This window comes from Cucurbitaria berberidis (genome assembly GCF_010015615.1).
Source record: "Cucurbitaria berberidis CBS 394.84 unplaced genomic scaffold K460scaffold_8, whole genome shotgun sequence".
NCBI lineage: Eukaryota > Fungi > Ascomycota > Dothideomycetes > Pleosporales > Cucurbitariaceae > Cucurbitaria > Cucurbitaria berberidis.
In genome coordinates this window covers 266,546-290,755 of record NW_024468942.1, presented here as the reverse complement: position 1 = coordinate 290,755, position 24,210 = coordinate 266,546, and the positions used below count along the sequence as shown (strand labels likewise).

Here is a 24,210-nt window from a genome sequence, read left to right as displayed (position 1 = left end):
AATGATTGATCCGTGTCCATCATCTTTCAGGGCTATACATAACGTGGAGTTTTAGTCAGAGTGATGCTATGACCTAGGCATGTAGGTTGTTTGAAGGTTAGCACCATGCTGGTTTTGCCCAGAACGGTTGCTAGCCATCAGGGTGCTTGGGGTCAGACGAACATACACCTCGAATTACTTCCTTAATCGCTCGAAAGACCCGTTACACATCCTCAATCGACTTAGGGTCTCGAGTGTCAAAGCGAGTACGATGCACATCCATGACGTTGTCATAATTGGCGCCGGCCCAGCTGGGCTCGCAGCGGCTGCCAGACTACGCGAAGATACCCCATCCGCTACCTTCACTGACGACGAGCATCAGCGGTACCACTGGATAAAGAAGCATGGTCAAAAAATGAATATTAAGAATCACCGAACGAACAGAAACTCATTACCCACGCCGCCTTTAACACCTGACAACTTGGACTGTGGGTGCGATGCTCACTCGTCACCCGATGATGCAATGGACATGCTCATTCTTGATGCCGATGGAGCGAACTGGATGTCGAAGTGGCATCGGTTGTTCAAAACCTTTGGCATCGACTACCTACGAAGTCCCATGTTTTTCCACGTTGACCCATCCGATAGAGACGGTCTGCTCGGATACACGTACGAGAAAGAGCGAGAGAAGGAGATCCTAGCTCTTCCGGGGTGTGCGGGCAAAGAGATTAGCAAGCACAGGAAAAAAAAGAAATTAAACGCGAAGGGAAGGTTTCTGGGACGAACGCCTGATGTCGACGAGAGGGATCGAAAGGACTACTTTGTACCAAAGACTGACTTGTTTGAGTCGCACTGCGAAGATGTCATCCAACGCTATGGCTTACGAAAAGATATACTTCGGCAAGAATGTGTGGTGAACATTGAATACAATGAAGCCTGCTCCTTTAGCGAAGCAGAACACGACAGCGTTCTCTCGGACAACGCCTTGGATGACGACAGGAACATCTTCCGTGTCACAACGGATCAGGGCGTCCGTTTCGCACACATCGTCATACTCGCCGTCGGCCCAGGGAACGCGCCATCTATTCCGTCCATCCTGGGTCTGCAGAGCGCGTCTCCGCACGAAGGCCACACCCATGCGATACAGCTGAAACAACTCCCACCGCCACATGTGTTGGCAAAGATCAAGGCCCATCAGTCAACAAACATGCTCATAGTCGGAGGCGGCTTGACCAGCATCCAGCTGGCTGATCTCGCGATCAGGCGTGGCGTAAGCAGAGTGTGGCTGTTGATGCGTGGACCGGTGAAGGTAAAGTACTTTGACATGGACTTGGACTGGGTAGGCAAATTTCGGAATTACAAGCAAGCGGAATTCTGGAGTGCGGACACAGATCTTGGTAAGCCAAATTCATGCGAGATCGACATATGAGCTAATTATCGGTAGAGCGATTCGAGATGATTAAACAAGCCCGCAACGGAGGCAGCGTTACGCCTCGGTATCGCAAGATTCTAGACGCACATGTCGCCAGCGGTAAAATTGTACTGCATACCCACACAACGCTTCAGTCGGCTTCCTGGGACTCGTCATATAAGATTTGGACATGTACGGCCTCTTCGCCTGAGTTTGTCATTCCGCCCGTCGACTACATCGTCTTCGCAACCGGTATCCAATCTGACATCCGCACCATACCCTTCCTCGAGACATTTCAGCAACAGCACCCTATTCAATATGTCGGCGGCCTACCTTGTCTGAACGACGATCTGATGTGGAACGACAAAGTCCCCATGTTTGTGACGGGTAGACTAGCGAGCTTACGACTAGGACCTGGAGCGCCAAATTTGGTTGGAGCGAGGGTGGGTGCGGAAAGAATTGCTTGGAATGTGGATGATGTGCTGAAGAAGTTGGGTAGGCTACGAGGGAGCAGGCAGGCAAAGGTGTGGGATGGTGAGAGTGGCGATGAGAAGATGGCGGCGTATGCTGCAGCAAGGGGCAACCGGTTCGATAGCTTAGTCGGCATTGAGGTCGACTAGTTCTACTTCATAACTGCGGCAGACTCTTATAATATGCTTTTCTTTTGGAAGTTGAAGTCATTCAAGTCCCAATCCTGCTATTAACTCTCTATTAATTTTATATCCAGGAGACATGTGTTGAGGATGGAAGGGTAGAAGATGTAGATAGTGATCGCACTTGGTGCCGACTGCTTATTTCACTTAGCGCGATGCGAATAGTACTCGCAGTCGCCAAGATTCAGTGACAGCCACTATACGGGAGAGTACACTGGTTGTCATACACTCAAAGGAGGTAGAGTCTACAAATAAGAGCAAATGTGGCACAAGAGGATGGACATACCAAGAAGGTCTACTATCTCGTCGGCACCTCGTTTTCACCGATACTGGACTGTTCTTCCAATGCACGGGAGGAAGCCCGACGAGGCGTATGCATTTGAATCTTTCGATGTTACATTGGGCACGCAAGGCCTTCGAAGCCATGTAAACGACCAGTGTGTATTTAACACCCGTTCCGTTACGAAGTGTTACCATGGATCTGGGCGGATTATCCCGCCTCTCTGGGGTTCGAGGAAGAAAACGTGAGGAATGGGACAAGACCTTTATCTCTGCCTGGAACAGCGAGTCGTGTATGTCCGCTAAGAGCTGCTCTCTCAATTTCCATCACATCGTGTTTATTTCTGTACTGTCCACATCTATCGGCACGTTGAATTTTGCAATTTGTGTATTGAATTAAACATTCGATGGCCGCTTGATGGGGCAGGTCCCTGAGTGTGAACAAGGCGCAGTCTTAGGAGAGCTGCTACGACCTTCGGATCGTAAACCTGGCAAATACCTTAGTAATAATGAAAACACGATGATGGTTTAGTAGGGAGAAAGGTCATGAGTGAAGCACGCAACTTCCACCCGAGAGTCTTGAGCACGGGCCGTCCACGTCATAGTCGAGATCCTTGCTTTTGCTTTTTGAACCAGCTCACGATTGGAAATAGTTGACAAGAAGCTGATTGCTGGTTAAATTTATCCTCATTGTTTTTCTTCTACTAGCATAATTTGTCAGTAGGACGTGTCTTCACGTGGCTGCTGCCACCCCACCCACTAGGTATCAATTCGGCTATCGCTCGGCTACCTGCATCTCTGCAGCTTCCTTCCGCATTGGAACCATCACCTAATCAACATCATCTTATCCTAATTTTCTAGGTACCAATGGTTTCAGGCGGCAATGTAGGCTCACTGGGAAAACTCAAAGTACTCCATACTAACACATCAAAGGACAAAAATACACCTGCCGTAGTATCGTTAGCCGCGGGAGGTGTGGCTGGAGGCGTCGAAGGGTTTCTTTCGGTACGTCAAGTAATGAAAAGATGACCATTCATGTCGTGACTAAGTCCCTTGACAGTATCCGATGGAGTTCGCAAAGACCCGTGTGCAATTGAGGGCAGAGAAAGGTGTCCCGACCCCCAGGAATCCGTTTCTCGTTGTTACGCAAGTCTATCAGAAGGAAGGTATTCGAGCGTTATACAAAGGCTGCGGCGCATTAGTTGTAGTGAGTAGGCCTTTTTGCTTATATCATACGTCTTCCTCTTCCTGTTCTTTTCTTCTCTTTCTCATCATCGTTTTCTTCATCGACGCCCTCGGATCTACTTTTCCGAAGTTTAGAGTTACAAGGAACAAGACCAACATGCAACACAGGGCTCGATAGCTAAAGATGGCGTGCGCTTCCTCTTTTTCGACCAAATCAAAGAATCGTTCGCAGATCCAGAGACCGGCACCCTCTCCCCTCTGCGCAACCTCCTTGCTGGCATGACCGCCGGAGTAATAGCATCCATCACCGCAGTCACTCCCACGGAGCGCATCAAAACTGCCCTTATTGATGACGCAAGGACTGAAAAAAGATTTCGATCTGGTTTTCATGCTACTACTACAATCTGGAAAGAGCATGGAATTCTAGGGTTGTACCGCGGATTTGCGGGAACTACGATGAAGCAAGCATCCGCTACTGCGTTTCGTATGGGAACGTACAATATTCTGAAGGACTACGAGAAGGAGAGGAATATTGAGCAGAATACTGCTGTTAACTTCGCCAATGGATCGGTTGCAGGTGTTGTGACGACTCTTGCTACCCAACCTTTCGATGTGATCAAGACGCGATCTCAGAGCGCCAGAGGAACATCGACTGCCGAGGCTGTTAAGAGTATTTTGCTCGACTATGGTATCCGAGGATTCTGGAAAGGCACAACAATGCGATTGGGACGGACTGTATTTAGTGGCGGTATTCTGTTCACGAGCTATGAAGCCGTGGTTAAGGTCATCATGCCACTTTACCCAGGAGTGACGCATACGCCAGCTACTGAAGCTCCATAGACTAGACTTCACAACCCAGAGCAGTCACATCAGACTTGTCTCAGCTTTGTATATTTGAACCGCAAATGCTCTAGATGTTCGGATCATGCCGGCCCATCATACTCATCGATCACGCTAATCGGCTTCACAAACTTGCCCAACGGCCTATACTCCAGATGCTCTAACCCAAAAGCCTTCGGTCCTCCCAGCTCTATACCCCTCGGACTCGTCCACCGCTCACTAGCATTGATACCAATCACCGAGACGAGCAAACCATATCGATACTCTGGCGTTCCGATAGCCTCGCCGTTCTGCGCATCAGTGACAGCAATAAGATCAGGCACTATGGCTAGTACATCCTCATTCTTCTCTTCGCCAGCCTTGCTCTCGTCGCCCTCGTGTATTCGTATCGCGGCAATGTTCTCGTTCTTGAAGGGTATCTTGATCTTCCCAGAGTATTGAGTGGTTGTGCCTTCGATAATGACTTCGCCATAGACATGGCCCATGTACAGCTTTCGCTCGACTCCAGTGATTTTACCTTTGAAGAGCACGCGTCCTGTTTCTGCGCCTCCCACAGCGTCGACGATAGATTCCGCAACACTGTCGATTCTATTCTCTTTCCTCGCGCGTGCCACTTCTCGACCGATGCGCCATGATAGAGAGATGGTGTGTTCGACTGCCCATCGTCGCGTTTCAGCACCAGTGACTGGCGCATCAGCTGTGCCGACAGCGCTTCCCATCTGACTCAGTGCTGCTCTTATTACTTGTTCGACTTTCAAGTCGCTCGTTGCGCTACCCATGTACAGTGTGTTGCCGTTGCCATCAGCTACAGCGATTGGCGCAAAGATTATTTCGCGTTCGCCAAAGACAACGGGTGTCGTTTGCCATTTGGTAGGATATGCGCGGCCCATCCAGTCGCCATCTATGCATGGTATATCCATATTCGTCGATGCACCTAAGACGAGGCCTTGTAGACCATTCGAGCCTCCAATTTCGAGGGGAATGACATGGGTAGCACGCCCGCCTTTGAAGAGGTCGTATAGGTGGTTCTGCGCGTCCATCATTCTATTTCAACGGTTAGCATGATCGAAGCGAGTGGATTTGAGGACTTACTCATCGGCAGATAGCTTTTCAATACCTACCGTAGGACTTCCGGCGCCGCCGCCGCATCCAACTCGGTCGTCGTCTTTGAGATCGTCTGGGCTGACGACTCGTACCGTTCCGCCAGATCGCAATATTCCACGGACGCGTAACATTGTTGAATATGGAGAGCCTCCACCACCAGTTCCTAGAATGTAACAGCCAATCGTTATCCAATCAAGGTCAACTTCCGATATCCACCACTCGCGGTTGATGACTTTGGGTGTGTACGTTGCGATATCAACATCTGTCGCTACATCATCCTCAGCTGATGTATCTTCTATAGATGGCGCGGCAATAGCGTCTTGCGGATTGTCAATCTCCTTTACCGTTCCATCTTCCTCTTTCGTAACATTGAGATTCGTGAAGTCGCTTGCCCGCGAAAAGTCAAATTCTCCCGCGGCTCTTACGATGAATCGCGTCTTGTTTGCAACATATTGTAACGGTAAGTCTTCCACTTCTACAATAGCAACGGACTCCGATAACGCTCCTGCTTCGATCGTTTTCTCTTTAGCTTGCTCGCAGATTTCAGCAAGTATTTCTTTCGGGCTGTGCTTCTCAGTTGACTTAACGGTATCGATGATGGCGCTGACTCTGGCCATTGCGGCACCGATCGCGTTTGCTACACCAGACCACTGGGGCTTGATGACCCGACTTGCACCTTTGAGCTCATCTGGTGCAATGACTGCGCCACCTCCAACGAGTAGGACAGGGATATCCTCTGGCGTTGTCTTCATCGTATCGATTATTCTTTCCAACATCTTCTTCGTTTGTTCCTTGAACTCTTTTATATCTTTCTCATCCAATTTGTCTTGTACCTTCGCAGGATCGCCAATTACAACATCGGAGGAAGCGGCAACAGTATAGTCAGTAGCTGTTGGCACATCTCCACCAAATACTATCGCCTTCTCGGGAAGCTTATAGCCTACTGACTCAGGTCCGACTTGCAACTTCCCGTCAACTCTCCTGACCAAGCTCCCACCACCTAACCCTATGCTTTTCACATCTGGATAGGAGAAATTCATTCTCACTCCCGAAAGCTCTGAGTATGCTGCTTGTTGTCTCGGGAACCCATTCGCAAGTAGTAAACCCACATCTGTTGTTGTACCGCCGACATCGACTACCATCATCGCTTCGCCATTCTCTTGCTTGCCAACGAGGAATGCAGCGCCACGCATACTGTTCGTTGGGCCTGAAGAGAACGTTCGGATGGGCAACCGACTAGCGGCCTCCCCGCCCAATATAGTGCCATCGTTCTGAGTGATGAAGACAGGGCAGTTGAGCCCGAGCTTCTTGATCGGTGTTTGGAACGAAGCGATGGTCTTGCGGGCGAAAGAGAGAATAGAAGCGTTCAAAATCGCGGCATTTTCGCGCTCGAGAAACCCGAGGTTTGCGACGGTTTTACTTAGAACGATATCGATATGTTCTCCTAATTCCCGTTTGATAATTTCTGCTGCACGCTCTTCTTGCTTTTCTACCGTGTCGATCGGACTGAAGACTCCGTTCACAACAATGCTCTTGATGCCTTTTTCCTTGATGATCTTGCATTGTTCCACGATCTCGTGCTCTTTGATATCAGATATTAGACTACCATCTACTTCCAGCCCACCTTTGACGAACGCATGGTGCCCTAAGATAATCTTTCGCAGTGAGGCAGGCCAATCTACGCACGGTGGTGCGTGCTTACTAAAGGATCCAGATAGTCGAAGCACTGCTACCGGCGAAAGCCGTGTAGAATCACGGGTGACTACCGCGTTGACAAAGTGGGTCGTCCCTATTGTTACGCTCGCTACGGAAGATGAGTCCACGGAGGCGGATTTGAACATGGTGGTGATGGCGTTCGCGATACCATGGCTAGGATCCGTAGTTGTTGGTGCTTTGTGCCTGGTGGGTTGTGTGAGCTCTTGCGGTATCTTTAAGGCAATTCAGTGTATTGTATGAAGGAGAAGTAATAAAAACAAAGCTCATACTATGGGAGCTAAGAACAAGCTAATGTCACCTAGAGTGATGATACATGTGCACGTGCTATTGCACAACTGGGGGAAGAGTATAGGAATAGGTCTTACCACGCAACAATTCCCCGATCAGCTTCGTGAGACCTCGTAGGGTCGATGATTACACCGTCGGTATTCGTACTACGCGATGAGTTAGTTTCGCAGTGCTACAAGTTCGCTTCGATGCACACGCGGTGCTTACCCGCCAACATCGACGCCGATGCGTAGGTTCTTTGATGAGGCCATCATAGACAAGAGAAGATCTAACAAGCGTGCAAATAAGCAATTAATGCTCAACGCTCAAATAAGGAAAGAAGAGTAGCTCAGCGAACTGTACACCGAACCTGTTGCTGTGAAGATCTGATAAGATTTAACAGGTGGGGCATCATTAGCTTCGGGTTGGTGGGGTTTCGCATGTTCGGATCCGAGGCTACATTCAGGCCTGCCACCTAAGTTTTGTACATTACGCCTACCGTCTTCCGCAGAACACAGGCCATTGGTGCAACCTGGAAGGATCTTGCTGCACCATTGTTCATCTGATAAGATAATGATGTCTTCTTACCCCCACTGCTGGTTGGCCATCGTATCAACCAGTTAAATTCCCCGATATCATGTCCTCGGTTCCCGAAACGGTTACAACGCCGCATATCAACACGGCTGGCTGGCATGGGGAACGTTGGGCTCGGGTAATATCATCAGGTGGCACAGCCAAGTATGAGGAGCTTATCACTACCGGACGAACTCAGACATCTGCAACACCGCCCTCTTCACTCTTTGCGGTCAGACTTTGGAGCTTAACGAAGCTTGACTTCAACCATGGGTTTGAGGAAGAGATTAACAAGCGTTGATCAGAAGATCCGCCTCAAAGGCAATGATGAGGAACATGAGCAGACCGATGCGTGGAGTAATCGCGATTTGATACCTCTGCCGCCGAGTCGAAGGACGTGGGGATGGTTCAACTTCTTTGGGTTTTGGGCGATCGCGTCTTTGAATCTGTCGAACTGGCAGACACCCAACACCTACCTAAGTACGCTTTCTTCCGTTCTGCTTGTTCATTAATGAAAAGACTAACGCACAGCAGCCATGGGCCTTTCAGTGCCACAAGCTATGCTTGTCATTGTTATCAGTAGACTACTCATTGCTCTATTCTCAGCTGTGATAGCCTGGATCGGATTGAAATGGCACATTGGCTTCACCGTACAAAATCGGTATAGCTGGGGCATGAAAGGGAGTTTTATTCCGCTGTCTCAGAGGATATTACTCAACTTCATTTGGAACGCCGTTCAATGTAAGTCTACATCTTTCATGAACAACAAAGATTACACGCTAAGTCACGCAAGGTTGGAACGGCGGCCGCCTTGTCGCAGTATGTTTAACAGCAATATGGCCATCTTTTGCGCAAATCAAGAATACCTTTGGTCCCAATATGCCTACGACGACTGATCAATTTGTCGGGTTTGTAGTGTTTTGGTTCCTCTCGACGCCATTCCTCTGGCTAAGACCCGAAAACTTCAAGGTCCCTTTCCTAATCGTTTGTGTCTGGTGTGGTGTCGGAATGCTTGCATGGATGATATGGGCATTATCAGTTGCGAAAGGTGTCGGTCCACTCTGGAATTCTGGACAGACAATCCCCACTGGTTCTCCGTTCGGTACCTCATGGCTCATCATGGCAGGCATCAATCAAGGTATAGGAAGTTTGGCTGCTGGCATTACGAACGGATCCGACTTCTCACGTTATTCGCGCTCTCGCAGATCCTACATATATGGGACCATCAGCAGCTGCGTCGTAACAGGCGTGCTCGTGTCCCTCATTGGCCTCGTCACTGCATCGGCTGCCCAGAAGATATATGGCGAGGTCTACTGGAACCCACCGGACTTATTGATGCGGATGATGGACAGTGGCCGCGGTTCGTCGAAGGCTCGGGCGGGTGTATTCTTTCTGTCTGCGGGCTTTGCGTTCACCGCAATGTTTGAAAACATATGTGGCAACTCGATCGCTGGCGGTATCGACCTGGCAGGTCTTTTCCCCCGTTACATCGATATCAGACGCGGAGCCATCATTACATTCGTCGCTGCATGGGTCGTTCAACCATGGCAGCTCATCAATAAGGCGACGACGTTTATCGCTGTCCTCTCATCGTTCTCCGTCTTTCTAGCGCCTCTTATTGGTATAATGGCATGCGATTACTATATGCTTAGAAAAAGGAGGATTCGGTTGAGCCATCTTTACAGAACGCATGACTCGTCTTACTACTTCTGGAAGGGCGTTAACTGGAGGGCAATACCTGCCTGGATCTGTGGATGGGCGCCTACGATTGGAGGCCTTGTTGTGACTGTTCGAAGAGACCTCAACCCGCCGAAGGCGTTAGTTCAGTTATATTACACGGCCTTTCTGATCGGTAAGTACCTGATCGTATTAGCATAGCACCCGGTTCATGCTTACATTTGTTCTAGGCTTCTTCATAAGTGCTCTCGTGTTCTACGCCCTGAATATCTTATTTCCAGTACAAAAAATGGACCAGATTGATGATGTGGATATATATGGCACTTTCACAGAAGCCGAGGCAAAGAGGGTCGGCGTTGCTCCTTTTGAAGAACTTCCGATCAATGGACTAGCCGCTGGACGCAAATCATCGGAGAAAACTGTCGTCGTTCAGGATGGGAAGGGTGTGTGAGTGACAAGTAACCCTCTGTCGCATCTGGGCCCAAGACGACATGCGTTAGACATAATCTCTGCATGACGAATAAAAAGATTTGTATCTATTGCTGGGCAGCTAAGAGGCATTGTGACCACACCCATTAGGAAGGTGGAATTAGGACTGGTTGAGCCTCCATATGTCTCTGTGACCAACTAATCAAACAGTCGAGTCTATCTCTGCGTGACTCGTCTGGTGTAATACATCATCTTGGTGGGGGTGCTAATCAATCTACCTTGTTTGACCAAGGGTTCATGATATGTTGGAAACTTCGCCAAGCCCTGCAGACGCCGGCAGCGGAATCTGCTAAGTCTCCGGCGATCTAAGGAGGGCCACTGCATTGGAATTGTTGAGTTGGTGTGGGGGTTTCATCGCGGCCTACGAAGGCTGCACACGAGTGATGAGGTGTTTCAGGGTCACGTAGAAGGTGCATCATTGAAGCATTGGAAGGCGTCAAAGTACGGAGAAGTCGGCGATAAATGACGATATCGAGGTAGTAGCTTGCCATTGTGTCGGTATGCTTTCACATGCAGATGGGTTTCGTTGCTGCTTATCTGCACCTGAAACGAGGTGCCCGTAGCGCCTGCTTTGACCTGTTGCGAAGTCCGCCCTGGGTTTGGAAACGCCCTCTAGATAGTTAGCCGAAGAGAATCGAGACAGCGGCTTTCGTGAGATTTCCAGATCTTCAAAAGGTTATGTTGACAATCCAGGGGTCGAGGTAAGCCCCTGGTGCCCTCAGATCCTAATGCGGGAAAGCGTGCCAGCCACCTCGGCTGCGTCATCCTCGTTGCGTGTGCACGTCGAGCCTCATCTTGTTTCTTTTCTCTTGGCTGCGATCTTGTCAAATTTCCATCTACGCCCAACTGTGGATCTCGTTGACGCGGCCCTGGCCCCAGCTATTCGCCCACGTTCAGTCGTGCTGAGTGCACCGCCCACTGCCCAGCAGGCACAGTCCCTCAAGAGAAGATATGAGCAATCGGGGAACTGGGAAGAAGGTGGCAATCTCCAGAAGTAGCAACGATGCGCGACAGTCATCGCTTTCGTGCTTAGCTACGGAAGCCGCCACGCATTGCTAACTTCGGTGTTACTCATGGATGCCATCTTCCAGGACTTCAAAGCCACGATTGCATCAACAATGGGCTCCTGGACGCACGTGGAGCACAGCGCCGTCAACGAGGTCGAGATAGGCTTTCTGCCTAAGTCTTGGGCTTGGCTAGAGAGGGTCAAACATCAGTGTGGACCTTGAGTGAGGTTTCTGGCATTGTTGAGACACCCTCTCTGTTTCTCGCCATGACCCTAGACGAGACCCGCGGCCGCGCTCGCAATGCAGCTAGCGTATAACCCTTCGACCTTATCTACACAAAAGCGTATCTGGTTCGCGGCTGTGGCTTCATCGGCTCCATCATGGTGGGGCTGTTCCTCTTAGAGCGTTTGCGTGGGATGCTTGGCATCAAGGTCGACACAATTGGATCCGCTTTAGGGGTTCCATCACGTTTCAATGCGCCTTCCGCGGCGCGAATCATTGCAGCTCTAACTTGAGCCGCATCTTAATCCCTGTTTATTCACCTAGCCTCCGCCTTAACCATGCTTCGGGGGATGGCGGTCCGCTCCATTCATGAAGTCCAAATCAGAGACCGCCAGCCCAATTGTTCGTGAGTTCCTGGAAGCAGTAGGGACTCCCCCTGCAGGGCCGTCCAGGGCACTGTACATGCATGTGTGGCCTGGCCCTTTCGTCGCTATGTACTGCTGCGCAATTGGAACTCCATATCATCAAAAGTGGGCGAAGACTATCAGTGGGAACACTTGCCTCGTCAGCTTCGGTGGACTGTAGCATGCGCTCCTGTCGAGGCCTGTAAACGCAAGGTTCTAACCCACAGCTACGCGCAATCGTCATGTTTGCTGTCGTTCGGTGCACAAGCAAGCATAGCCGCTATGCAGGTATGGCGCGCCCAACAAATGCCCTTCATAAGCACTCAACGACGAAGCTATGTTCATATCTCTTGGCAGAGCGGGCACCGCCAAGCTTGCATTTGCACTCCTGGATTGGGATGAAGCGAAGACAACCTCACATTGGCATTCAAAGCACGTGCACTGATGCCGATCCAGGGCTTATTCCACGCTCTAATGTGGATCCCAGGAGAAGGTACGCAACGCTTCCCTCTGCCAAGCTCACTGAGATCTCCTCCCATCCCTCCATCGCTGCTTGAAGTCGTTAGTACAAAACATGGTACGTGGATCGCAGCAAGTTGAATTATTGGAATAGCCCATGTACCCATGCTGATCTTTCTGTGCGCTGGTTAATACTCAGCCTCCGTCCACTTCGCGTTCCTGCATCAATCCCACAACCCGGTGCTAGTTTACTCTCATTACTTTTGCATATTCCACAAGCATCGTTTTTGTACTTATTTTTGGCGGTTCCAGTCATCAACTCTCCCGGTGCAGGACACCTCTCTTTAGACTTCGGCAATGGATACTCGCTTTCAACCTGAAGGCCTATCCTTCGATAAGAAAAATTCTTTCAATCTTAATCTCGACAACGGTGACGATCTACGTCATTTTCCTCTTCAAGATGGTCAGCAACTAGACCAGTATCCTCTTCAGTCTATCCAACCGCAGAGTCAATATTCTCCTCAGCGGCAGCGATCAGTCTCCCCACCAGGCCCTCGTCTACTCACTCCACAACAACAGGGGCGTTATGGCCTTCCATTAGGCCCTCGCCTCTCCGAGCCGCAGCGAGGCCTGTCCAACCCAACGCCGCAACAGCAACCACGCCAACACCTTTCTATGCCCGTTGATCAACAAACTCTATATCTTCTACAAAATGGCCAAGCTAGCAGCAGTAGCACCTTGGTGCATACACCTGCTGCGTCTGATCCACCCGAAGCAACCTCCTTCCCTGGCCTAGTCGATGCTAATGGCTACTCTCTTGACAACAAGAGAAAGACGCCAGAAATCGACATACACTCAATTGATCTCGAGAAACATAAGAACGATGGAAGTCACTCGGGGTGGGACAAACATACCAAAGTCCCGGGCCGCAAAGATCCTAATCAGCCGTATCTCCCCTACGCGCAGCGACTCAAGCATTTTACTTGGGCTTGGTACACTCTGACTATGGCTACAGGCGGTATTGCAACTCTCATTGCTATCCAGCCACACGCCTTCCCAGGTCTAATCACGATTGGTGCTGTTTTCTACATCACCAATCTAATATTTTTCACCAGTATAACCACGGCCATGATTATTCGCTTCATCAAATTCCCCGGCGCTTTCAAAGAATCAATCACCCACGAACGCGAGGGCCTGTTCCTTGGGCCATTCTTCCTCTCAATTGCCACCATCATTACGGGTACGCAAAAGTATGTGATCGAATCATACGAAATGAACCATCCTAATCGGACTTGGGCCATAACCACGATTTTCGTGGCCTTCTGGGCCTACACCTTCGCTACCTTTTGTCTTGCTACCTTTCAGTATTCGTTCCTGTTCTGTCGCCATACCTACAAGCTCACCAGCTTCATGCCTTCATGGCTCCTACCAATCTTCCCGGTTATGCTTTCGGGTACCATTGCTTCGGTCATTGCAAGAGATCAGCCACCGGCATCGAGGATGCCAATAATCGTAGCAGGTCTTGGATGTCAGGGTCTTGGCTTCACTGTGGCTATTCTGATGTATGCTCATTACATCGGTCGCCTCATGCAAGTGGGGTACCCGGATCGCGAGCACCGCGGGGCAATGTTCATCGGTGTCGGTCCGCCTTCTTTCACATGCTTGGCTTTGATTGGTATGGCCGATGCTCTTCCCGATGATTTCGATTTGCAGGGAGATGGTCTTCTCGACGCGAAGCTGCTTCGAACCATGGCTCTGGTCGTCGCGCTGTTCCTCTGGGTTTTAGCAATGTGGTTCTTCATGATTACTCTTGTGGCTGTAAGTATTCTTCTTTGAAAATCACTTCCATGATAGTTGCTAATATAATGTCCCAGGTTATCAACTCATGGGCTGTCTACTTCCACTTAGGCTGGTGGGCTATGGTGTTCCCCAACACTGGCTTCGTCATTGCTACCATATCCATCGGCAAGGCACTCAAGGACGAAACAATTCTCTATGTCGGTAACGGCCTAACGATTGCCGTCATCACAATGTGGTTCTTTGTGATTTTCAATCACGTGAGAGCCGTATACGTCGCCGACATTATGTACCCTGGACTAGATGAGGATATTGCAGACCACTAGGTGCAACAAATTCTCGTGTTCCTCATGCACTCTCCATGAATGTGCGATAGCACGAACACAACATTTGCAATCGCCCTATATCTAGCAGTCTCCACCAATTGGCCACTTCTCTATCCATCCGAAATCTCACCACATTGGACTCTTCCCTATGTACAAGTCTTTCGTTGCACAACACAACAGAGATACGCTGCACTTCAAAAGCTATATACCCTCGTTTATATCCTTGTAATTGGCTATTACACTTCAGCGCCAACATGTATTCATCCATTCCATTATAATAGACTAAAAAGCCTCTCTGATATATTTCCTGTAATCTACCACTCATTTCATTCACAGCTTTTGCATAGCGTCGGCGTATTAGATGAGAAGGGAAACACCTATGGTAGATTTACACGCATTTGGCCACTTGGATTAATGTTAGGCTACGTGCCTTACGGCCTCACTGGATCAATAGTAGATTAGAATTTCAACAATGCATCTGTGCATTTATTGCCGATTCCTATTAAGTAGACGAAATCTTCGGACGATACTGATGTTGTACCTCTCGAGGACCAATTGCCACCCAGTGAAATCCAGATACGAGACTAGAAGCAGACGAATGTTGGAGACAGTGGTAATCTCTAGGGCGGATTGGCTGAAACAACTCAACAGTCTCGAATCCACGGCAAGCGGAGCAACCGATATCTCGAGAAACTCTACGCATGTTTGTACATCCGAATGACGACAGATCTTGGCTGTTAGAAGCATTGAAGCCAAGAAGTCTTAGCGATTCGAACAATAATGACAAGGATGAGAGTTACAGACCTTGGAACAGGGAGTAGAGGCTAGCCCGGAAGATTATGTGAGCCAGCATATATGAAGCATGAGGGTTCAAGGGTTCAAGGGTATCGTGGCCGGGGGGGACTTGATGGAGTACGTGAAGCGTAGATCTGTATGGGAGGTAGTCAATGCTTCAAAGACTACCGTAGCGACATGCGAGGGCGGCTGGTGATACATTGTGACGTTGTCTGTGCTAAATCTATAGCGGGGAGAGGTTCACGGTCGCGCGATACCGGACAATGAAGATTTCGATCAAGAACCTCAGGCCAGGTGGCGACAGGTAATGGAGTGTACGTCACATGCAGTGATATTCATCGGTACTTTACAGGTGTTCAAGTCCTCGAAGATTTTTCTTTTGCGAGTAGCACACTTTTCTTCGGAGGCTACGCTCTCAACAATTTGTAAGCAGGAGCAAGTGATGTTTTAAATCATACTCCTGGTGGGTTCCTTCTCTTTCATTGACCTCACCATTTCGAGCGCTCCGTTCAAACCCCTCTTCGTACTCTCGAAGTAAACATGTGAAAATTCGCTGCTTGCTTGCCCACTGATTGTTCGCGCTTGGATGCCGTGGCTGATAGTGCTTCCCTGCGATCATATTAGTACTGAGCTTCAGAACTGTAGTTATGTATAGCCCTTCAGAGATTGATTACGAATCAACTCACCCTCATCAAATGGAAGACCTTGGCAATCTCCCACTGATCTTTCCTCGGATCCCAGCCCGTGATTTTCGCATACTCGTCAAGCAGTTCGTCCATACTTGGCATTCCGTTTTCTGCTTGGTTTTCTGGCTCATACACTTCTCCTCCTTGATCATCTCTCGCTGCCATTTTCGGGCCTCCAGATATACCTGACTTACCTACACGATTCCAGTACGGTCCAACAACATAGACAGCATCCATGAGCGGATGGCCAATTGTGCTTAATTCCCAGTCTAGTATCGCAATGACCCGTGGCTCCGTAGGGTGCAGGATCATATTGTCGAATTTATAGTCTCCGTGGATGATGCTGGTGCGATCAGTGGGAACATTCTTGCGGATGTGTTCTACAATCTCGTCAAAGTTGGGATGTGCGCGACCCAGCTCTTTACCGGTCGCGATATCTTTTACTTTTGCTTGTTGGGCCTCGATACGGGAGAACGTGTTGCAGTGGCGGGTGTAGAAACCGGTTTTCTTGCCAAAATCAGACAGTCCAATGGCATCAGGGTCTATGGAGTGCAGCCAGGCCAGGGTGGAGACAACAGAGAACCAGGCGGATCGGCGTTCCGTTGGGGACAAAGTCGATAAGTTGGGGTCGGTTATTATGCGTCCTTTAACAAACTCCATAACCTACAAAGCGATTAATCTTGCATTTATAACATACGGAGATGAGGCACATACGTAGAAGATTGTACCAATGATCGATGCATCCATACAAAGACAATACACCTTCGGTACTGGAAACCCCTCAACTGAACCAAGCGCTTTCAGTACCTTGTACTCTCGGTCAACCTGATGTGCTACTGGCGAAATGATCGTCCCACTTGGCTTCTTTCTAAGAATATAACGCGTATTGCCAGCATCATCAACGAAATATGTTGGATTACTTTGCCCATATCCAATCTTCGTCGATTGTACGGGTAACTTCAAATCCGGTATTTCCTGTTGTAGATATTTGCCGAGTTTGTCGTCATCTAGGTCGTGGCGTGCCTTCTGCTCTGTGGTCCCGGACATGGTGGGCTGACAGTATTATCTTCTTCTTGCCCGGGCGACATGCGAAATTAACAGAGGTGGCTCTACATCTTGAGAATATGATGCTCGAGTAAGCTACATCGAGCGGAGAGCCTCGGCGATTCACCTGGCACTCATGAAGGCCGGGGAGCCATAACCGGTTAGCGAGTTTGCGGGGTCACGAACATCGTCAGGCTCGACTGTGGCTTCAAGGCTTATGTACTCTTCGATTAAACCGGAAGACTCCATTTTCTCGTAAGAAGATATATCCCACGATAATATCTAGCCTATCGCCATATCTGATAACTTCTCGCTACGCATATTCGTCTACCTATCGAGATCTGCATGCGTGGTTCTCTAAAAGGTCCCGATCATAAAGACTCATTGCACGAACTCAGTGTTGCAAGCACCCACGAGCCGTTAGTGTAATGCAACAGTTTAGATAGCGCTCGGTATGAAATCGTTGACTCAACTAATCTCACCGACTCTTGGTATCTGCAAGAGTCACCGCCGCAGCAACGTAGGAAAGACCTGTATACATGGTCTAAGAGCTCGGCAGCATCTAGTATCACGCGTACCTATACAATCGCAGACTCCAAGACGAAGAGCCCGTCGTTATGGGGTAGTCATAGCAGCGGACCTTCATGACGATGTTCTTACACGCTCATGTCCAACAGCAATATCCTAGTCGGCGCGATCATTCATGCACGACGTAAGAGGCGAGTGTGCGTGTCAATATAAAATCGGCAATCAACTGCTACCCACCTCAGGAATCGGGCGAAGCCTGAATGCCTACACGTAAGCCGCATATCTTTTAAATTGAAATGTCGACTTTGCTGACGTTACCCGATTGGGGCCAACTGGGGTTTTGGAGTTGCGGCATAATTTTGACGATCGTTGCTTCTTACGATCCACCAGTCGGTAGTTGTCTATCAGAGGATATCGGTTAGGACGATACGGCATCTAGAATTTGTACAATATGTGATAGGCGCAAGTCCCCGGACTTAAAGTGGAAGATTAGGGACAATTGAGTGGTGAGGCCTTGGAAAAATAGCTCTTCCAGTATGCAGTGCCTCGTCGCATGTTGCGACATGATTTGAATACCGATCAGCTCGAAACAAGGCATTTCTGGTGTTCTAGAAGTAATTGCTACTCGTTGGTCAGAGTTACGTAAGAGATTGAAGCACCGTGAAATCTTGGGATTTAACATCACACAAGTAACAAGTTTACACATACAAATTAACGTGCGCCTACATGTGAGAACCCCTGCTATCTTCGCCATTAGAGACCTACTCCACCATTGATGTAATCGCGCCACCACACCTTTGCATCAAGCCTCACACAAGCACCCCCACAATCCCGGTCCATACACAACCTTACGTTGACACCTTGAAGCGATCACCCCCACTAGTACTCAACTCCCCGCTGACTCGTGGCCTTAATTGGTCAAGAGATGCAAATACGAGACGTCACGTTCTAGCGTGCATCTACGCCTTCGAGGGGAATTTCGTCGACGCTGGCAATTCATCCTGGCCACTAAAATCTTACCAACAGCCCTCTAGCTGACGCCCACCGCTTCGACAAATCCGACAGCTTGTTACCACACCGTCCGAGACACGGAACAGCCGCTACGTACGCAAGCCACAGTCCTTTGGACCTCATATCAGACAACCATATACGCGACTTGCATACAGCGCCATCGTCTAACACGCCGGAACTATCAAACCTGCATACATCACCAAAAGATTACACACACACGCACAAAAGCACACTCGAAACTTGACACGTGCGTACCGCGTGCCGCAAGAAAATCCCGACACCTCTGCTCCTGGACTCCTTGTTGGACGCCCTACAGGCAAGAGCTCGCTAGCTAGCTCAGCTATGTCATCAACACGCAGCACCACCCTCCGAAACACAGCGCACTCGTTCTGCGCCGCCCTGATCTCGCTCCCCCCTCCTTCCGAGCTCCTGTCTCAGTTCTTCATTCAGCGACCCAAAATCACAGAGCATGGCCCAGAATGGTCACGCTCGCGCTTACCCTTCCTGGCCAAGACCTTCGAAGGAAAAGAAGGGTGTGAGGAGTACTTCACGTTGATGACTGAGGTGCTAGACATGAGTTTGAGTGAGGATGCGTTTCCTGGGAAAGAGGGATTCATTGTAGATGCTGAGGCGGTGATAGATGGGAAAGGGAATAGCATTGGGAGTGGAACGGGACTGGTTAGTGTGGTAGGTAAAGGTCGGTTTACTAGCAAGAAGACGGGCAAAGGATGGGACGAGCAGTTCATCTACAGGTTTAGTGGGTTTGATGACCAGGGTCTGATTGGGCATTGGGAGATCTGGGCGGATCCACTCAGCGCCTGGGAGGCGGTTGGGGCGTGAGTAAGCTTAAAGATCCTGCACAGTGTTGTATGCTTATGAATATGATGTATGTCCATGAAGATGTGATGTGGTAAGACTTGAGTTTTTCGATTGATTGCGTAGATATCAACGTATCAATGAATGGGGCGCTGAGCCACAGAATGGAGATGTGATGAGGGTACAAAAGCCTCTGTCAGGTGTCCTAGCCTGCTAGAATCCATCCCCAAAGTAGACCAAAAGCTCGATTTCCAAGCGGACTCCCTGAACGCCTGATTGTGGTATCCGTGTCGTGACCGACGATCCGTTCCAACTCCTTTCGCTGAAATAAAGATTCGTTATAGAAATACAGTGCTGCTCGTTCATCTCTTGCTCCACCTTTCAGACCCCGTCAGTCCATAGCAGTAAATAGACACACCTGCCTCGCCATCTGACTCGCTAGTAGAATCTCCCTGAACACTTGATCCATGCCACCCCTGAAATGAATCGTGTAGCTGTCGACTTTGCCCTTCTTTTTCTTCTCCCCCCACACTAACTTGATTGGCTTTGCATCGTCACACCGCTTGCCCGTCCTGCTTCCCGGCTTCGCCCAATCTTTTTGGTATTCATAGAGTGTCTCGGGCATAGCGTCGTCGTGCGGATCCCCCTGCTTCCATACAAATCGTCGACCGCCATATGTGAAGCGCCGCGGCGACCATGGAATCTTCTGCTGCCGGTCCGGGTACTCTTTTATCGCTTGTGAGAAGGGGCCACGTAGATGTATACAGCGGGATTTGTATGCTGCATCTTTTGAAGAATCGCTTGAAATGCGTTTTTTGTCGATGCCAGAGAGAAGAATGGAGATGCACATTTGCGGGTATTCTGCGACGCGGAAGAAGTCTGCGGCGTTGACCTGGCTATCTCCTCTATGTGATGTTTCGAGCATGTATAAAGCGTACTTGTCCGAGTGCTCGCGCGCTGTGTAGATGTATTTTCGAAAGCCGGAAGAGCCAGTCCATTCGCGTGTGCGGTGAAGATGGTACGTTGTTGTGGCTTGTGAGGGGTCGAGCAGCGAATGATAAGGTATATCGGGTGAGGGAAGCTCGTCCAGATCGTATAGAGGGGTATAAGAGACGGGAGAGTATGATGTTTGCCAAGTGAGTAGGTTTTGGATCTAGAGGCGTGTTAACAGACTGGAGCAAACTAGTGGAGTAGTCTGGTGGCACGTACTGCCGAGAGACTCTCACTCTCCTCGTCTAGGTCTCCATTTGCTCCCCACTGATTTGGTGCTGGTACAAACACACATTCGTTTCCCTCCTCGTCTATCTGGTCGCTCCCACTCTCGAGGTGTGGTCGTAATGCCTTCTGCCTCTCTCTATGGATAGTGATTTGCGTCTTGATGATCCGTATCTGCTCGTCTGAGTTCTCATCTGGCGAGATGCTCGCATGCCATTGCTCCATCGCTAGCTCCAAGTATAATGCTGCTGCCTCATGTTGCCGGTAGGACGCATCGTATAGCCAGGCGTGTTCAGACTCGAAAGCAGAGCTTCGAATGTGCTCTAGGTTCTCTCGCGATGTGAGTTCTACCCTGCCCATGATGGGTGGTATACTGTGAATTGGACGACTTATGGTGAGTTGTGGATCCAGAGTCGGTTGGGAGCGAAGTATGGAGACGAGAGTTGGAGGCCTCCAGGCTGGCAGAAGATAAGGCGTAGTCTTTCAGCCTTGGTGTCGCATGTGGACAGGAGGAGTAAGTGAGGCATAGAAGGAATGAGGGACAGTGGGCTGAAAAGCGTAATCGCAACGCCTAGGCTGGCCACAGCTGATGAACCACGACCATCAGGAAGGACCCGTAGCTAAGACGCGCTACATGCCCGTTGCCCCCTGTCATCTTGACCTATGCGTTCAGCTGCATATCAGGCACGGGGCCAAGTTGCGGTGGACATGGGGTTGCAGCCCAGACACTAGTCTGCTTGTGGTAGTGCTAGATTGAAAGTCAATGTAACTACGCGTCGAGACAGGCGCGGACAATCAAACCTGCACATTAGAATGTGTCCATGGCTAGACGACCGGGGAAGGCGGATGGGCGCGGACACGGCGACTCCATGGACCGGTTTCTGCCTGGCCCTCTCCTGGGCATCAACGGCGGCTGAGTGGTGGTGTGTGCAGGTTTGCTTCTTTGTGCGAGGGCGTTTTGGCATTCCGCCCTTTCTCTGCGCTCGACCTCTTGCATGCCTGCCCCCAGGCATAAGACGCCGCCATGCTGCATGCGTCTCTTCACATGACGAGTCTCACCGTCCCTAGCCTACGACGACAGCAGCGAAATGCAGGCGCTTAGGCAGTCATCGGACTCCGAATATGCGGTCTGCTCACCCCCCGCCCAGCCCCCTTGCAAATGGCGTGCGCCGCCCATGTCGCGATACATTGCCTGTTGACAAGCTTCTTCGAGAAGCACTCGAAACATTCGACGCGGGGGATGGCGCGTGTGGCGCCAGCTTCTCGCGCAGGAACAGAGGATTTGTTTGCAGAGTGGATGGCGGTGTGAAGCGTGTAGCATTGCATGGGGTCCAGGCGGCTTGCTTGCTTACACAGTCACTCTTCCCCACACACAGCCGTTATTCGGCCGACGCGGCGCCCCCGGCTCCTCAGTCAGATGTGAGGAACGGCCAAGGCCAGTATTGCATTTCGCTGTCGCAAGCGCTTATCTTCGTCGTTATCTTCTTTGTGTTGCACGAGAGTAGTAGAAGCGCCACCTCGTCTTTGCTCGATGAGATGGAAAGGCTCCCTCCCCACAGGGCTGAACCATGTGGGGCGGATCGATTTCCGGGTACGAGAAAGTGGGTACATTCTTGCGGGAGCGAATTCGTTAGGGGCGGCTGCTCATGGCGAGCGACGAGAGACCAGCCTTGGGACAGGGCAGGAGACGCCTCCGACCCCATAGGCTGGCATCCGGATCCGAGTCGCGTCTGGGAAACTTGGGCACAACACTTGCGGTTTAATAACGTGGCTAAGATTGGCTAGAGGTTTGGAAGACACGGTGCCCGAGAACCACACCTTACTGCACATAGGCCTCGTTTCCAAGGTCGTGTATATCCGGAGGAGAGTCCTTTCCTTGCAGTAGTAGCCCATGCCATCCCAACAGTGAACACATCGGATCAAGGGGAGAGGTTGCGTTAGACTTACACCTGCTCTTTGCACCAACACAGCTAGTTGTCCAGCGCTCACAATGTTCGGATACCCGTTGCGCCGGTCACTTCATCGATCCCCGTCTCCTGCTTCCCAAATGATTCGCCATGGCGCTCCCAGCAAGAAGGGCGCTGGGACCCAATCGGACGTGGCCGATCACAATATCCCTTTAGGCGATCCCGGTGAGACGACGCGTACATCATTATTCCTTCTGCCTTCTGTTGCTTCGTGTAACAAGTGCTTCCTTGCTGGGGCCGATGGAATACCTGGAAGGGCGACTTCCCGGAGGACTCATGGTGGACTATCCACCAGTTCTTGCGGACCATGGTGGATTTTCCTGGAGGAGTCTTCATCGCACAAAACACACTCACGCTACCTATATGACTCCGTCACAGCCTTACAGGACCGCGACTCCTGAAGCTACACATGACGCCAAGAGGGGTGCCTGAGCGCCAAACACGTCGCCGAACTGTGGCAGGGTGCCTGATCTCACCGCCTCTGTTGTGCGACCTTTCAGCAAGACCACATCGCATGGAACGACAACCTTCCTTCGCCGTCAACCTCTAATGCAAGGTACGTGATGCCTGTCACACTCACAAAAGATATCGTAGGCTGTTGTTTACATCACATATCTCCTATCGATCAATCAAACTGCATATACTGCCCAAACAGAACTCTATGCTACGACATCATCTTATCAAGTTATAGAGCCCAGTACAAAAACGAAGACGCCTCTTGGTTGTACTCAGTGTTGCTCCTAAAAGAGAGGATCATCATCCTTGATCGGCGACAACTTCCCCTTTCCCTTGAACATCTCTACAACATCCCCCTGTTCCGACAACATAAACCGACTTGCCTGGTTCCCTACTTCAGCCAACTTCCTCCACCTCGCCAAATCCTCCGGTTTTCTCTTATCTCCCAGCGCTTCTTTCCCTCTCTTCCAATGGCCTTCAGAAAACCCAATCAAAGTTGACACCTTCCCTTTGGTGATATCGTACACAACAGATACGATGGTGCCAGTCTCTTCGAGCCAGTTGATTTGCCATAGCTCACCGGGTCGGATACATTGGTATGTTGCACGTTGGTAGTTGACGCGACCAGCCATGGGTCCGCCGTGAATAGCGTAGACTACCCTATCCTTGGAAAAGCACCACAGTTCGTATCGCCATTTTTCGGGATTGCCGTTGCTGTCTTGCGCATCGTAGTCGTAGAACAAATGCGTGTCGAGGATGTCTTTCTCGAAGGAGGGGTCGAGTGGGGTGTTGGTGTGGTAGTCGGGGAGGTTATCGCCTGGTGCCATTGCGTTTTAAGCTTGTTACTTGAGTTATCGGCCGGATTCTTTGATGTTTATCAGGTAGGACATGGACAGCATATATATACTCGCTCGGCTCTACCGGTCACTTGGTCTTGCAAACAACAGACATCTCACGATAGCGATTCTTTCGGCCCTTTAGTGGAACTTAAAAGTGGAATTCTGAAAGCATGCATCATGCTGTGTTGTTTCGTGCGAAGCTTTGTACTTCAGTTTGACCAACCGTGGGCCAAGACGACGTACTTCGATGTGTGCAATTGGCTCTAGACCATTGAATTCCGTAATTCATAGGACATATCATAACTTTATCAATGGACCCACGAAGCCAGATCAGGCGATGAATTGCAAACGGAAGAGATACAACAACACGTGATGTGGACCGGGGACACGGTGGATGACTTAGCATTGCGCTAGCGCCGCGCTACGGCACTCGCAGCTGCCTACTCCGACTCCGAAAAGCTCCAA

At 50.1% G+C, this 24,210-nt stretch overlaps 10 protein-coding genes across 10 annotated transcripts; 6 read left to right on the top strand and 4 right to left on the bottom strand.

The window, feature by feature from the left end:
* Positions 1-250: 250 nt before the first annotated feature.
* K460DRAFT_297339 (FAD/NAD(P)-binding domain-containing protein) lies at positions 251-2,010 on the top strand (the record flags this gene model as incomplete). The annotated part of the gene is made up of 2 exons (XM_040929701.1): positions 251-1,376; positions 1,424-2,010. 2 exons carry the CDS (start codon positions 251-253, stop codon positions 2,008-2,010), a joined length of 1,713 nt encoding a protein of 570 aa, XP_040782569.1.
* A 480-nt stretch (positions 2,011-2,490) lies between these two features.
* On the top strand, positions 2,491-2,842 carry K460DRAFT_371971 (uncharacterized protein; the record flags this gene model as incomplete). Its single annotated transcript, XM_040934459.1, has 1 exon — positions 2,491-2,842. A coding segment is annotated over exon 1 (199 nt), but the record flags the coding sequence as incomplete, so codon positions are not given.
* A 347-nt stretch (positions 2,843-3,189) lies between these two features.
* K460DRAFT_381502 (mitochondrial carrier) lies at positions 3,190-4,347 on the top strand (the record flags this gene model as incomplete). Its single annotated transcript, XM_040935361.1, has 4 exons — positions 3,190-3,207; positions 3,256-3,327; positions 3,383-3,529; positions 3,676-4,347. 4 exons carry the CDS (start codon positions 3,190-3,192, stop codon positions 4,345-4,347), a joined length of 909 nt encoding a protein of 302 aa, XP_040782567.1.
* On the bottom strand, positions 4,233-7,779 carry K460DRAFT_349600 (uncharacterized protein). The gene is made up of 4 exons (XM_040931434.1): positions 7,663-7,779; positions 7,533-7,601; positions 5,440-7,350; positions 4,233-5,391 (listed from the first exon to the last, which is right to left on the bottom strand). Exons 1-4 carry the CDS (start codon positions 7,707-7,709, stop codon positions 4,431-4,433), a joined length of 2,988 nt encoding a protein of 995 aa, XP_040782566.1. The 5' UTR covers positions 7,710-7,779; the 3' UTR covers positions 4,233-4,430.
* A 155-nt stretch (positions 7,780-7,934) lies between these two features.
* On the top strand, positions 7,935-10,354 carry K460DRAFT_323809 (uncharacterized protein). Its single transcript, XM_040930552.1, has 4 exons — positions 7,935-8,487; positions 8,542-8,748; positions 8,801-9,859; positions 9,915-10,354. Exons 1-4 carry the CDS (start codon positions 8,277-8,279, stop codon positions 10,133-10,135), a joined length of 1,698 nt encoding a protein of 565 aa, XP_040782565.1. The 5' UTR covers positions 7,935-8,276; the 3' UTR covers positions 10,136-10,354.
* Positions 10,355-12,622: 2,268 nt separating this feature from the next.
* Positions 12,623-14,388, top strand: K460DRAFT_381499 (uncharacterized protein; the record flags this gene model as incomplete). Its single annotated transcript, XM_040935360.1, has 2 exons — positions 12,623-14,083; positions 14,140-14,388. 2 exons carry the CDS (start codon positions 12,623-12,625, stop codon positions 14,386-14,388), a joined length of 1,710 nt encoding a protein of 569 aa, XP_040782564.1.
* Positions 14,389-15,495: 1,107 nt separating this feature from the next.
* K460DRAFT_323802 (APH-domain-containing protein) lies at positions 15,496-17,008 on the bottom strand. The gene is made up of 3 exons (XM_040930551.1): positions 16,584-17,008; positions 15,870-16,532; positions 15,496-15,792 (listed from the first exon to the last, which is right to left on the bottom strand). The coding sequence occupies exons 1-3, from the start codon at positions 16,914-16,916 to the stop codon at positions 15,631-15,633; spliced, it is 1,158 nt and encodes a 385-aa protein (XP_040782563.1). The 5' UTR covers positions 16,917-17,008; the 3' UTR covers positions 15,496-15,630.
* Positions 17,009-18,794: 1,786 nt separating this feature from the next.
* K460DRAFT_297439 (uncharacterized protein) lies at positions 18,795-19,292 on the top strand (the record flags this gene model as incomplete). Its single annotated transcript, XM_040929713.1, has 1 exon — positions 18,795-19,292. The coding sequence occupies one exon, from the start codon at positions 18,795-18,797 to the stop codon at positions 19,290-19,292; it is 498 nt and encodes a 165-aa protein (XP_040782562.1).
* Positions 19,293-19,357: 65 nt separating this feature from the next.
* On the bottom strand, positions 19,358-21,183 carry K460DRAFT_371961 (uncharacterized protein). The gene is made up of 2 exons (XM_040934458.1): positions 20,478-21,183; positions 19,358-20,421 (listed from the first exon to the last, which is right to left on the bottom strand). Exons 1-2 carry the CDS (start codon positions 20,841-20,843, stop codon positions 19,660-19,662), a joined length of 1,128 nt encoding a protein of 375 aa, XP_040782561.1. The 5' UTR covers positions 20,844-21,183; the 3' UTR covers positions 19,358-19,659.
* A 1,647-nt stretch (positions 21,184-22,830) lies between these two features.
* On the bottom strand, positions 22,831-23,913 carry K460DRAFT_371959 (uncharacterized protein). Its single transcript, XM_040934457.1, has one exon. The coding sequence runs from the start codon at positions 23,731-23,733 to the stop codon at positions 23,191-23,193; it is 543 nt and encodes a 180-aa protein (XP_040782560.1). The 5' UTR covers positions 23,734-23,913; the 3' UTR covers positions 22,831-23,190.
* Between the last annotated feature and the right edge of the window lie 297 nt (positions 23,914-24,210).

Coding starts and splice junctions, on each gene's coding strand:
- K460DRAFT_349600 (XM_040931434.1), bottom strand. CDS start 7,709: ATGATGGCCTCATCAAAGAACCTACGCATCGGCGTCGATGTTGGCGG. Junction 7,351..7,532: donor GATCGGGGAATTGTTGCGTG/GTAAGACCTATT, acceptor ACAACCCACCAG/GCACAAAGCACCAACAACTA. Junction 5,392..5,439: donor GAAAAGCTATCTGCCGATGA/GTAAGTCCTCAA, acceptor CCGTTGAAATAG/AATGATGGACGCGCAGAACC.
- K460DRAFT_323809 (XM_040930552.1), top strand. CDS start 8,277: ATGGGTTTGAGGAAGAGATTAACAAGCGTTGATCAGAAGATCCGCCTC. Junction 8,749..8,800: donor CATTTGGAACGCCGTTCAAT/GTAAGTCTACAT, acceptor AAGTCACGCAAG/GTTGGAACGGCGGCCGCCTT. Junction 9,860..9,914: donor TTACACGGCCTTTCTGATCG/GTAAGTACCTGA, acceptor CATTTGTTCTAG/GCTTCTTCATAAGTGCTCTC.
- K460DRAFT_323802 (XM_040930551.1), bottom strand. CDS start 16,916: ATGTCCGGGACCACAGAGCAGAAGGCACGCCACGACCTAGATGACGAC. Junction 16,533..16,583: donor TCATTGGTACAATCTTCTAC/GTATGTGCCTCA, acceptor ATCGCTTTGTAG/GTTATGGAGTTTGTTAAAGG. Junction 15,793..15,869: donor AGGTCTTCCATTTGATGAGG/GTGAGTTGATTC, acceptor ATATGATCGCAG/GGAAGCACTATCAGCCACGG.
- K460DRAFT_371961 (XM_040934458.1), bottom strand. CDS start 20,843: ATGGGCAGGGTAGAACTCACATCGCGAGAGAACCTAGAGCACATTCGA. Junction 20,422..20,477: donor AGAGTGAGAGTCTCTCGGCA/GTACGTGCCACC, acceptor ACACGCCTCTAG/ATCCAAAACCTACTCACTTG.
- K460DRAFT_371959 (XM_040934457.1), bottom strand. CDS start 23,733: ATGGCACCAGGCGATAACCTCCCCGACTACCACACCAACACCCCACTC.